This window comes from Mastigoproctus giganteus, chromosome 9 (assembly GCF_048544385.1).
Source record: "Mastigoproctus giganteus isolate SK-2022 chromosome 9, ASM4854438v1, whole genome shotgun sequence".
NCBI classification, from domain to species: domain Eukaryota; kingdom Metazoa; phylum Arthropoda; class Arachnida; order Uropygi; family Thelyphonidae; genus Mastigoproctus; species Mastigoproctus giganteus.
In genome coordinates this window covers 79,671,221-79,685,247 of record NC_143583.1, presented here as the reverse complement: position 1 = coordinate 79,685,247, position 14,027 = coordinate 79,671,221, and the positions used below count along the sequence as shown (strand labels likewise).

Here is a 14,027-nt window from a genome sequence, read left to right as displayed (position 1 = left end):
CAAAGATATAGACTCAAACCTCACTACAGAAGATGGTGCTTTAGATATCAACGACATTATCATCGATATTTTTCAAGAAGTTCCTCATGAGGATGAAGAAATGGAATGAGGTCATTCTGTCGAAGAACATATTAACGACGAACCACCGATGAAAATAGAAGAAGCGGTCATACAAATCAATCGCTTAAAAATGTTTTTCGCCGCTGAAGAAGACACTGAAGGACTTTCGATGGTTTCTTCACTCCAAACAAATGTTGAAAACAAAATTATCAGCCGGAAGAAGGTGCAGAAGAAAATAAGTGATTACTGTATGTATTTTTCTTAAGATAAAGTCATAATATGCATAGCACAATTGTATGTATATTATTTACAAAAATATTGTGCAAAATCTGTATATAATTTAATTTAATTTTACATTAAACGTTTAACGATTTTTCTTTATCTCTTGTGTATGTAATTGTATATTATTTACAAAAATATTGTTCAAAATCAGTATATATTTTAATTTAATTTTACATTAAATGTTTAACGATTTTTCTTTCTTTCTTTTTTTTTTCTCCCTCAGACTTCTTGTTAGCGGACACTTCTCTCTAACGGACACATTTTCGTTCCCCATATACTGGTCTGAGTTGCTTGTTTGTCTGGAAAGTTCTAATGGACTATGAAATGGGTGTACAGGATACTTTTTGTGTTCCTTTTTGTTTGCTGTCTATCTGGCTAATTGTATTTTTTGGTAGTCAGCTGCTAAATTATAATTGCAATATTATGGTCTATAGTTAACTATGTAGCCTATCTACGTGACTAGTTACAAGAGATAAAACATAATCAGAATTTCAATTTGCTAATTATAGTTTAGATACATTGAATGGTGCTAGACCCTGACAATGTGCCATTCAATGTATTCTATTTATAACTGGCAGTATATATATATATATATATATATATATACTGTATATATATATATATATATATATTTTGCATTTAAATTTATAATTTGAATTACATTCTACCTTAATTTAAGCTATAATAGCTTAGCTTTTTGCTTAAATAAATGTGTGATAGGTAAATTTGAGCATTGTGGCATTAATGGCAAGTTACTACTTGGATAAAGGGATAGCTGACTAGAAGACAAAGAGTGGTTATTAATAGGCACTGCTCTTCTTGGATTACTCTTATTAGTGGAGTTCCCAAGGTTCACTGCTGGATACAGTTTTGTTTTCTATATTTATTAATGTTATTGTTGAAGGCATATCAGGCATAATGTCTAAGTCTGATACAAAAGTTGGCAGGGTGAGTTGACAGTAATCAGGGTATGCTACTACAACAAGATCTAGTATCTTGTAGATTTACTTGTAGATTATTGTCAGTGTTACTAGATCTAGTAACACTGACAAATACAAAGTATCACATATGGGTAGACGTAATCCCAGAATAATATACCAACAGTGTTGTACACCACACTCAGGGTAGTGGAGAATGAAAAAGACCTGGAGATAATTGTGTACTTGGACATAAGTTCTCGGAACAGTGCAGATGGACTGCCAGGACAACTCATGGAGTTTTTCTAATGATATGTGTACATGAATTCCATAAGTGGGAACAAGGAGGTGATTACTCTGTTGTAGGCAAGTTAGGGAACATCTCAAGTACAGCATACAGATTTGGAAGTCTCATTTTAGGAAGGACATTGATCTGCTGGAATGGGTGCAGAGAAGAGCAATGAGATTAGAAAGAGGAAAAAGGGGTGGTATTACCAGAAGAGGCTTCAGTTCTGCAAATTGCAGTATCCAAAGACTTGGCTCCTGTGAGGAGGTTTGATTGAGTAAACTGAATGCTGATGCCATACTTCTTCTTGCTCAGACTACACAATGAGAGGGCATAAATTCAAATTGAGGAAGGATGGTTGCAGGATACATGTGCAGAAATTTTCCTTCAGGTAGCAGGCAATTGATTATAGGAACAAACTTCCACTTGGTGATGTAGAAATAAATAGTTAGAATAAATTCAAGGGAAGTGGTTTTTTTTTGGTTTTTTTTGCTGATGTGGTGTAAGCTTACTTTCTTGCATCATTTGCTACTATATACATATCGTATATACATATCTGATATCATTGTACATGCATAAAAAATTTTCTATTATTGCCTAACAATTTCTGCAAATCTAATTAATTGCATCACCATGACTGTGTTATGGAATTTAATTCTACAGCAAAAAAGTGCTAGAACATAAAACACTACATTCAATTTCCCATTATTCTGGCATAGACAAGTCTTTGAAAGTAATATTATTACAAGATTTTTCACTCCAATGTGTATTTGACAGGTAAAAAATTCTTTTATCTCTCATTGGCAGCCACTGTAAGCTCAAAATTTTAGTACTTAAATAGTGACCAATTGTGTGTGAATTTTTTTTTGAAAATAAAATTGCAGCTATAAATAAGATATTTTTGGCATTGATATTTGGCATCGATAAAATTATTTACACTGAATGTAACAATCTACCACTGGGTAGATTGTAACAATCTACCCAGTACAACTTACAATAAGAAATTGTTACTATTGATAATGTAGCAGTTTGTTTTTTGAAAATAATATCATTTGAAAACATTACCATTTATCAATGTATACCAGGCAAAATTAAATAAGTTAAATGTAAACATTTATATTTACATTTAACATAAAAGAATTTATATTCTTTTCCCATATTCTGTGACTAATAGTAATAAAAAGTAAATATATCATTTTTTTACCACTTAATATATTTTATATATTATTAATTAATAAATAAATAATAAGTAATTTTACATATTCACTGTGCACACCTCAATTCACTCAAATTTTTGTAATGTAAAAGTATTTTACTTATTTTCTCCTGGATTTTAATCAAAATTGAAATGAAACACACTTTACAGATTTTTAGTGATTTGTGAAGTAAATAAATAGTAATAATTCATTATTTATATATTTAGTAAATTTATAACAAAAAAACAAACTCTTTAAAAAAACAACCACTTTAATATGCACAGTACTTAAATTGAGATTTTTTTTTGAGAATCCTTCATTAAAATTATCACCATTCATTCTTCCATTAAGTGAACTGCTACAAACACAATGGGACAGACATACAGGGCAACAGCTGACTTACAAAATTTGCTGTAGCAGCTAACAGATTAAATCAAAACTATAAATTTATTTTTGAGTGTTTATTACAGAATGCAAAAATCATTAGATGAGAAACAGGGAAAGAGATAGTAAATGCAATATTTTAATAAAATGGCCATTATAGACAGATCTTGGATAACTAAAACTACAATTAATGTAAATATTCATAAGTATATAAATATAATACATGAATCCATAATTTACATAAAAATTACAAAAGAAAAATAACATTTTAAAGTAACAAAATGATATGATTTTAGTACATTAAAAATAAAAAACAAAAACACTACCTACACTTGCTGCAGTCTAGTCCAGTATAGCCTTTACTACAAATGCATCTTCCAGTAGATGGCTCACAAGATGACTCATGATAACATTTGCACGTCTGATTGCAATTAGGACCCCAGTTACCATTGTCACATTGGCTTTTGCAGTGTATGCCTTGAAAAAAAGTAAAATTACCAATATTAAAACTCAATGCACACTTAAATTGATTATTATAAAGGACACTGTCACAGGCCATTTCAGGAGGTTGTAAATCATTTTTCTGCTTATGGTTATTGATTTTCAGGAGGTTGTAAATCAATTTTCAACATCAATAACCAGAAGAATACAGGAGAAATATTTCCATTCATTGTAGAGTGATTACAAATATTTAACCTCGGATGACCTCAGCTTCCTTATTGTAATCTTAAGTATATTCTAGGATACTGTGCAGGGCACTTTTACAAACAATTACTACTGAAAATCGTTAAATCAATACGTGATTGAAGTACTTAGTTTGTTTCCATTTCCCTTGCCCTCACATAACATGTAAAAAAAATTGTTTTTTTAAAATTAAGCCTTGTTTATAGTTTTTCTTATTATCCGACTGAATATTATTTTCATTATTACTTAACTGAAACTTGCTAGTTATTGTGAATTTCATTTCCCAAGAAACATTATAGCTTATTTTATTATTTATTAAATAATAAGCTTATTATTAGCTTATATTATATTACATTATATTATAAATGGCTCCAAAACTGCTAATTACAAGTAGATTCTATGTATATGTATTTATAAAATATGCATTCTCAACCATCATCATTACCAAATTCTGCTATACCCAGTAGGTGTAAAAGTCATTATTATGATTATAAAAACTAGTCCTCCTGGCCTTCCATTCACTGCTTTTGTCTATGTTATCCTATTTTCTATTAGATCTTTAGCCACATCCAGAGTATGCTCTCTTTTCTCTAATGCTTGCTTGACACATTGATCTAGCTTCAGTTTGATTTCCCTTCAGGTTTATTACCATTTACTTTTGCTGTGAATAACTATTTAGCTAACATTGCTCTATCCTCCTTTTTAGCTAAGGTCCCGTCACCTTTTCCTTTTATCTGCTCTCCCTTTGTCCCTTCTACATGCTTATACCATCTTAAGTTTGCTTCATTGACCTATGATTGAATATTAAATACCCCAAGAGTTTTTATTTCTTTATCGTAATATGGTCTTTCCAATAATTCCATCTGTCAATTCCATTTATTTTTCTTAAAACTCTCATTTCTAAGATTACAATTTTTGATCAAGTCCTTTATTTCTTACCAATCTATCAGTTCCAAAGGTAAAAACATGTTAAAAAACTGTTACAAACAGTAATTTTGTCTAATGGCTAATTTCTCTTTTTCTTTAAATGAATTTGTTTAACCGACTTTCTGCTTTAAAGCAGGAAGTTGTTTATTTCCATGTCTACTCTTCCATCTTCATTAAAGACTGTTTGTATGTATATAATATTACTAATTTGTTCCAATTTTTGGTTATTTATTCTAAACTCAAAATTTTCTCTCTCCAAACTTTCATAACTTTTGTTTTTCTGTAAAATATTTTACTGAAAAATTTTCCACAACCTTTATTGATAAATCAGATAAAGGTTATGGTTAATCTTGCAAGCCACTATTTAACAATGTAACATTAGCATGCATATAATAATGATCAGATTTTTACATCTCCCCATGCTAAATGTTTGTCAGTAACTTATATTCTTTTATTAATAAATGGTCTATAAAAATTATAAGTAGTATGGTGATAAGGTGCATCCCCTGCTTCACTCTGTGTTTAACCTTAAACTGTTTTCCAATGCTTCCTTCAATTCCCACTTCAGATTTGTTATTTTTATATAAGCTTTTTGTTCCCATTAAGAAGATAATCCTTGATTCTATATTTTTGTAAATATTGAAAGAGCAGATTTCCAGGTACATTCATATCCTTTTTAAGATCAACAAATCCTAAATACGCAGGTTTTCGTTATGTTCCCATAACATAACTTTTCTATAATTTGTCTTGGTGCAAATATTTGATCTAGCATCCTCTGTTTAACCTGAAACCCAACTGTCCTTCTCTCCAATGGCAATTCAACAGTAATTCTAGCCTTCTTTTCTAAGATTCTTGCAAAGATTTTACAAGGTACATTACAGAGTGAAAGTCGTCTGTAATTACCACATTCAACTTTATTTCTCTTTTCATATATTGGTGCAACTGCTCAAATTTTCTGAAATCTTTCTGTGCTTCAGAATTCTTGGGTCTTTCCCTAGATCCTCCCCCCTATTTGATCATAAAAATTCTCTTTGGTATTCTGTTTCCTGGCTTGATGATTATGTGGCTGGCTCTTGAGTTGCTTTTGATATAGTTTATTATCAGTATTAATAGTAGCAAATGATGTAAGCTTATACAGTATCAGCCAAAATACAATCTAACAATCAACTACCCGCTGGCTGAAGGCAAATTTTCATAAATCTGTCCTGCAAATTCCCTTCCTCAATTTAAATTTATGCCCCCTCATGCATGTTGTCTGAGCAAAAGATTTCATCCTCTTGGTTTCTGTGATATTTGCTATTCTGATACATTAATACCTTTTTCTTCTGCTAATTACACCTATTTGCCATTTAAGCTTTTAACACTGATAGTTATTCCAGTAGCATATTTAACACTGTGTGTCCCAGTATTAAATATGCTAATTATCTTGATAGTTATTCCAGTAGCATATTTAATACTGTGTCCCAGTTCTCAGAAAAGTACAGTAGAAACTAATTTCATAGGCTTTCATAAAAGTGCCTCATCATCTTTTAAACAAATGACAAATTAACCATTTGGAGATGACTTTTGTTTAAAGTAGCAAAATACCAAAGAAACCCACAAAGTTAAAACAAAGTTCGTAATTCTGTGAACATTAAGACCATTGCATTAACTAAGCAGTTTATATCTATTAAAATAAAAGAGAAGACAAGATAACCTCTTCCTTTCATCAGTTTGCATTATCTATTTTAGAATTTCAAAGTTATGAATCCATAAAAACTTTGATAATAGATGATTTTTGAATTATTTTATTAATTACTGATTATTACTATTATCTGAATATACATGTCAGGATATAGAATAGAATTGCAATGTTATATAGAATGCTACATAGAATTCCATATTATATAGAATTGTTGGATATTATTTCCTGATATCATAATCTACCTGACTCACTAAGGCTTCATTATTTGACCTCTTCTTATTTATACAAAATGCTTCCTTCAATTCTTTACTTGAGCATATTAAAATTTTGTGTTGTTCAAATCCATCTTGTGGTTAGCTGCATTTAATTTGTCAATCCTATACTCAAATTCATCAGTGTGTTTGTTTCTCATTTCCTTTTTTTGTTTGTTTATCTGATGTATAGAATACTATTATGATTATGCTCAAAATATTCAACATTCCAAACAAGTTTAAGAATTAGTACAGTTATAACCATTACATCTTATGGGTCACAATATCTGAATTGAAATTTAAAATGAACTCACACAAAGTACTATTTTCTCCCTCCCAACATTCTTGTGCTTCCCCTGCTCATTTAATATATCTTTTGCTCCGAGTACTTTTTTTTGTGGCTGTTTCATTCGTCACCTACCCATATTTTTCATTTCAATAATCTCAATCTTCTTCTTTCCATCATTAAGATTACTCTCTCTCGTTTATAAAAATGACACATCCATTCTAATATACACGTATTTTGATTTTATTTGAAGAGAGAGAGAGAGAGAGAGTGTGATTTAAATTAATTAATTCAATTTAAGAAATATACCTTTCCATCCAGGGGCACATGTACAATCTCCAGTTATGTGATGACACCCAATACTTTGTTCCCATTCACAATTACATTCCTGACTGCAATTGGCTCCAAAGTAGAAATGCTAGGGCAAGAAAATAAATATTAGTAATTAACATTTATTTTACTTATCCGATGATTACTATATAACCTTATATTAATGTTAATTCTTTATACAATGATCTTTAATTCTGCTTAGAATACAAGTCCTTGATTTTATGGATGAAAAAAATTTGACTGGTACCAGAGTATTTTAAGTGTGCTCATGAGACAGGGAAAACCTAAAACTCATGAGTCGTGGCAGCAGACAGCAAGTGTCCCAGTCTGTTATGGATACACTGGATATTGTATTGTTAAGTGCTTGTCTGCGATCTGTTTCTTATAGTGTATCATCATGGTGCCTCTAAGGCAACTGAAGAGAAAGCATGTACATCTGAGTTACTGCACAGAAATTAAAGCTGTTAGAGAAGTGAACTCTAGTGTCTGTTTCCTGCATCTGTGAGAAACATGGCATGAAAAAACAAACAAACTCTGTCAGACACTGTAAAAAGCATGGCTAAGTTTAAGGAGTTTGAAGATTCATTAGTATCTTCAGCTTCTCAGCTCTAACTCTGAATAAAGTTTTGCCACCACCATATAGTCACTGTAAATTATATTCTACTAACTCCGTATCACCTAATACTGTCAAGTTAAATAAAAGCTTTTTTTTTTTAAAACTGTATTTCAGTGTTTAAAATACATACATTACATACATACCAAGGCAGATTATGAAAAGTCTATGGCAAAGAATGCCAAGAAAAGCAGAAAAGACTTCTATGCTTATATCAATAGTAGAAGGAATGGGTTGAATCACACTGGGCCACTTGATATCTATCTATGCATCTACATTCACACATGAAGTCAGAAGTTTATCAAACCCCAACAGGGAGCTAAATGACTTTGTGATAATTGAAAGGAAAGTGTAAGAAAAAAATTGTTGAAGCTGAAAATAAAAAAGGCACCTGGGGATGGAAGATGTTTTATGTGTAAATATCTTTGACGAAAATCAGAACCATTTTAAAATTGAACAGCTAGAACTGAAATCATGAACAATGTAACGTTTTATGCTCATGCCTGCTACTTACCCTACCGAATCAATGTTAGTGACATTAGCTTCATACTTCAGTCCAAAATATTTTGTATGAATGATGTAATGTTTTATACACTGCCCACTGCTTACTCTACTGAATCAACGTTTGGAAGAGGTTAGGCCAATAGCCTAATTACCCATTTCATTGTAGCCGTCTGTTGAATGGTACGATTGCAACAATACAAGTATTTGTAATGTTACAATCTGCAATTTCATTCCATTGTTAGGTGTCCAGATATTTTCACATCAATAATTTTCTGAGTAGTGAAAGGGACTGAATACCACGCTACAGCTGAGTGTTCAATGATGCCGAAGTCCAATGCACAGTGTTATCAAGAGTATCAAGCAAGCCAACCTAAGAAAATAAAGATGGACGTAGCAATGAGTGTACGAAAACAACAGACTATTGAGATTGCATAAAAGACAACAAAAAATCAAGCAGTGCCTTCAACCAGCAATATTGCTCCATCTAACAAAGATGTACCCGAAGTGAGTATTAATTATTTACAACGGAGCATTTCTTCAACTGCAGAGAATATGAGTTTAAATGATCAAGCTCCCTTTTCTTACACCAACTACTATTTACATAAGAATGTGCATCGAGAGTTTGAAAGGATATTTATGAGAAATGATTTTTATTCTGTATGCTACATATGCGATCGTATATGGTTCGAAACCGACACAAAGAAACCAGCTGCTAAAGATGTACCATTGATACGCACTGCATTTCCAGATGTTGACGTCGATGGGATTCTTGTGTGTAATAACTGCAGAGGATCACTTAAGAACAACACCATTCCAGCGCTATGTAAGTAAAACAGCTTTGTCTAGCCAGAAATTCCATTGCATTTAGTGACAGAGAGGCTTCTTTCTCCTCGCTTACCGTTAATGCAAATAAGGTGCCTGAGACACATATATGGACAATAAGGCATTCTGGGCCAAGTGATCAATGTGCCTATTTCAGTCGACATGATGGTCCATCGCTTGCCAAGGAAGACTGACAACAATCGTTGTATAAACGTGCATATAAAACACAAGACAATACACAAGTTCAGCTATTTGATCGGGTTAGTAAGAAAGCGAGTGGTTAAAGTGCAGTTTCAATATTTGGTCGACACGCCTCTTTATCGTTTGTATCAAATCGTGATAGATGAAAAAAAGTAGATCGCATCACAAATTAAGTTGCGATTACACTGACATTGATTCCTGCTTCAGAGCAAATGATGTAAACTCCTATGACCATTACATGGATGTGCTAAGAGCTGGCATAAATCAGCCCAAGGCTCAAACATCAACCAAGTGAGAAGTGGCACAATCCGTTCAACCCGTTCATATGTAACATTTTGAAATCAAATACTGACATCCAATTCATTATGGAATAAATACTCTTGAGCTGCTTATGTCGCTGAGTATGCAAACAAGACGAACCGAGGGATCAGCAATTTACACTAACAGCTCATTATGATCATGAACGAGCACCCGGAGTTTGACATTGTCGAAATCATGAGAAATTTATTGGTACTTGCTACGTCAGCCCAAGTCGGAGACTTGGGCTGACGTAGCAAGTACCAGGCAGCTTCTTGACTCGTGATCTCGATGGTAATTTACATTCCCACTGTTTGGCCGATTGAACAACAGAGAGTGAGGTAGTCCAACGAGGAGATGAATGAGAAGAACCTTGCAGAGGATTCATGTGACATATGGAAAGAGAATTGGTTTGATAAATATGACAAGAGACCACACCAGTTGGATCATGTTACTCTGTCATGCTTTGTCACCAATGTTCCCTCTAATTTTTCTTATAGCTACACGATGCAGAAATGCACCCTGAGTAAAAAAAAAAAATCAGACAAGATTAAATATGTGTAATATTTTTACAAATTGTTTTAATTATAAGTAGGGACATACATAATAATAAAAAAAATATATTAACAATAAATTTACACTTCACAGTTAGACTATGTATATAAAGTGCTTAGCATCATAATACACAGCCATTTCTGAATAAACAGAAAATTTTTAAGGTGGCATCGTTTTAGGTTATATCTCATATTGTGAATACCTTCACAACGAGTTGCCATGATATTGCACTACTTCGAATAAGTAACCCTTCACCTAAGGAGAAGACTAGTGTTACTTATTCTCAGATAGGTACCACCACCCAGACAGCACTGTTTCAGGGCTATTTGGCCCTTCGTCAGTGAGTGGGTAGGTACCCAAGTGATGCAATGATGGCAAAAACAGTTATGAAGTATAACTCCACAATATGAGAGATGCCTGATGGTGTATGATGTATTTAGACTAAGGCGCATTTAGGGCTAGAGCCTCAAGCTGCGAACAAATTTAGACTATGTATATAAAGTGCTTAGCATCATAATACACAGCCATTTCTGAATAAACCGAAAATTTTTAAGGTGGCTTAAAAATTTTCAAATAACCTAAAAATAACCTAAAAAACCTTTAATAACCTTAAAAATAACCTAAAACGATGCCACCTTAAAAATTTTCTGTTTATTCAGAAATGGCTGTGTATTATGATGCTAAGCACTTTATATACATAGTCTAAATTTGTTTGCAGCTTGAGGCTCTAGCCCTAAATGCGCCTTAGTCTAAATACATCATACACCATCAGGCATCTCTCATATTGTGGAGTTATACTTCATAACTGTTTTTGCCATCATTGCATCACTTGGGTACCTACGCACTCACTGACGAAGGGCCAAATAGCCCTGAAACAGTGCTGTCTGGGTGGTGGTACCTATCTGAGAATAAGTAACACTAGTCTTCTCCTTAGGTGAAGCGTTACTTATTCGAAGTAGTGCAATATCATGGCAACTCGTTGTGAAGGTATTCACAATATGAGATATAACCTAAAACGATGCCACCTTAAAAATTTTCTGTTTATTCAGAAATGGCTGTGTATTATGATGCTAAGCACTTTATATACATAGTCTAAATTTGTTCGCAGCTTGAGGCTCTAGCCCTAAATGCGCCTTAGTCTAAATACATCATACACCATCAGGCATCTCTCATATTGTGGAGTTATACTTCATAACTGTTTTTGCCATCATTGCATCACTTGGGTACCTACCCACTCACTGACGAAGGGCCAAATAGCCCTGAAACAGTGCTGTCTGGGTGGTGGTACCTATCTGAGAATAAGTAACACTAGTCTTCTCCTTAGGTGAAGCGTTACTTATTCGAAGTAGTGCAATATCATGGCAACTCGTTGTGAAGGTATTCACAATATGAGATATAACCTAAAACGATGCCACCTTAAAAATTTTCTGTTTATTCAGAAATGGCTGTGTATTATGACGCTAAGCACTTTATATACATAGTCTAAATTTGTTCGCAGCTTGAGGCTCTAGCCCTAAATGCGCCTTAGTTTAAATACATCATACACCATCAGGCATCTCTCATATTGTGGAGTTATACTTCATAACTGTTTTTGCCATCATTGCATCACTTGGGTACCTACCCACTCACTGACGAAGGGCCAAATAGCCCTGAAACAGTGCTGTCTGGGTGGTGGTACCTATCTGAGAATAAGTAACACTAGTCTTCTCCTTAGGTGAAGCGTTACTTATTCGAAGTAATGCAATATCATGGCAACTCGTTGTGAAGGTATTCACAATATGAGATATAACCTAAAACGATGCCACCTTAAAAATTTTCTGTTTATTCAGAAATGGCTGTGTATTATGATGCTAAGCACTTTATATACATAGTCTAAATTTGTTCGCAGCTTGAGGCTCTAGCCCTAAATGCGCCTTAGTCTAAATACATCATACACCATCAGGCATCTCTCATATTGTGGAGTTATACTTCATAACTGGTTTTGCCATCATTGCATCACTTGGGTACCTACCCACTCACTGACGAAGGGCCAAATAGCCCTGAAACAGTGCTGTCTGGGTGGTGGTACCTATCTGAGAATAAGTAACACTAGTCTTCTCCTTAGGTGAAGCGTTACTTATTCGAAGTAGTGCAATATCATGGCAACTCGTTGTGAAGGTATTCACAATATGAGATATAACCTAAAACGATGCCACCTTAAAAATTTTCTGTTTATTCAGAAATGGCTGTGTATTATGATGCTAAGCACTTTATATACATAGTCTAAATTTGTTCGCAGCTTGAGGCTCTAGCCCTAAATGCGCCTTAGTCTAAATACATCATACACCATCAGGCATCTCTCATATTGTGGAGTTATACTTCATAACTGTTTTTGCCATCATTGCATCACTTGGGTACCTACCCACTCACTGACGAAGGGCCAAATAGCCCTGAAACAGTGCTGTCTGGGTGGTGGTACCTATCTGAGAATAAGTAACACTAGTCTTCTCCTTAGGTGAAGCGTTACTTATTCGAAGTAGTGCAATATCATGGCAACTCGTTGTGAAGGTATTCACAACATGAGATATAACCTAAAACGATGCCACCTTAAAAATTTTCTGTTTATTCAGAAATGGCTGTGTATTATGATGCTAAGCACTTTATATACATAGTCTAAATTTGTTCGCAGCTTGAGGCTCTAGCCCTAAATGCGCCTTAGTCTAAATACTTCACAGTTAGTTATTTATTTTTCTTGTAATTTTCTCTTCTGTTCTTTGCAGAAGTCCATACTTTGTAGACATCATCTACATTTATTGCTGCACCATTAGCTAAATGCAATTTGATTCTCATAAGGTCACTTAAATGATCTTCATGTATTCTATTTTGATTTTTTGTTTTAATTGAATTCATAGTGCTAAATCCTCACTCGCAGTCTGCATTTCAACATTCCAAGCATCAAGTGCACTTGATGCTTGAAATGTTTCCATAATATCATAGAGAATGGATATGTTACAAAACTCCAAATTTGTAAGTAAAAAATTTAAAATGCCACTGAAAGTTTTAAATGTTACAGTTTTAGTTTTTTCAACAATTATAAATTTTAATTCAGAATATTCTTCTGATATTTTAGAAATAACATCACTTTCGTTATATGTAATAAATCGTGAATATTTTTTGCAAGGTGTATCACATTAAGTTTCCCAAAGTCAAAATTATTGCTTTCATTTGTGATAGCATTAATATCAAATACTTTCCAATCATTTAATTCATCATTAGGAAATCTGTTATTAAGTGATCACTGGTTTTTGGTTTTTTTTTTTTTTTTTTTTAGGAACATTAGCAACTAAGGCCATATTGCTCCGGGAATATGCGGTGGTCATTCCCTTGACCTTTCCGCATCCTCCGTATTTGGTGGTGACGGGCTCGAACTCCGGTCTAATCAAGAAGCATGTGCTACGCACTGCTGCTCCTTCCCACCTGGCTACGGAGGCACCCCTAAGTGATCACATACACGTTTGATAAAGCAAATTATAGCTGCAGTCTCAACATCACTTTGAATTTTTGATAATACTTCTTTCACATTTTCATTCCAGAAAATATTTTTTATGATACTGGCTTCTTAATTTGTTTATTTTAGCTTTAACATATTGATGTGCATCAATAGTGTTTAAACAACTTTTTTGTAGATATTTGCAAAGCAATGAAAGCTCTCCTAATACATCATTGAGCGCAATTAATGCCACATGATATTATGAATTTGTCAAAATTT

General features: G+C 33.3%; 1 protein-coding gene across 7 annotated transcripts in view; it reads right to left on the bottom strand.

Moving 5' to 3' along the window:
• The window catches only part of LOC150080478 (uncharacterized), a 354,693-nt gene that overhangs the window by 104,555 nt on the left and 236,111 nt on the right, over positions 1–14,027 (bottom strand). For all 7 annotated transcript variants that reach the window (XR_016547421.1, XM_090381815.1, XM_090381810.1 and 4 more), the window contains 2 exons: positions 7,267–7,375; positions 3,456–3,602 (listed from right to left, as the gene is read on the bottom strand). Coding sequence is in view for 6 of the 7 variants with exons in the window: in XM_090381815.1 (XP_090237941.1) it covers positions 3,456–3,602; positions 7,267–7,375 (256 nt within the window). In the remaining variant the exon portion in view is untranslated. The remainder of the gene's footprint in view (positions 1–3,455; positions 3,603–7,266; positions 7,376–14,027) is intronic.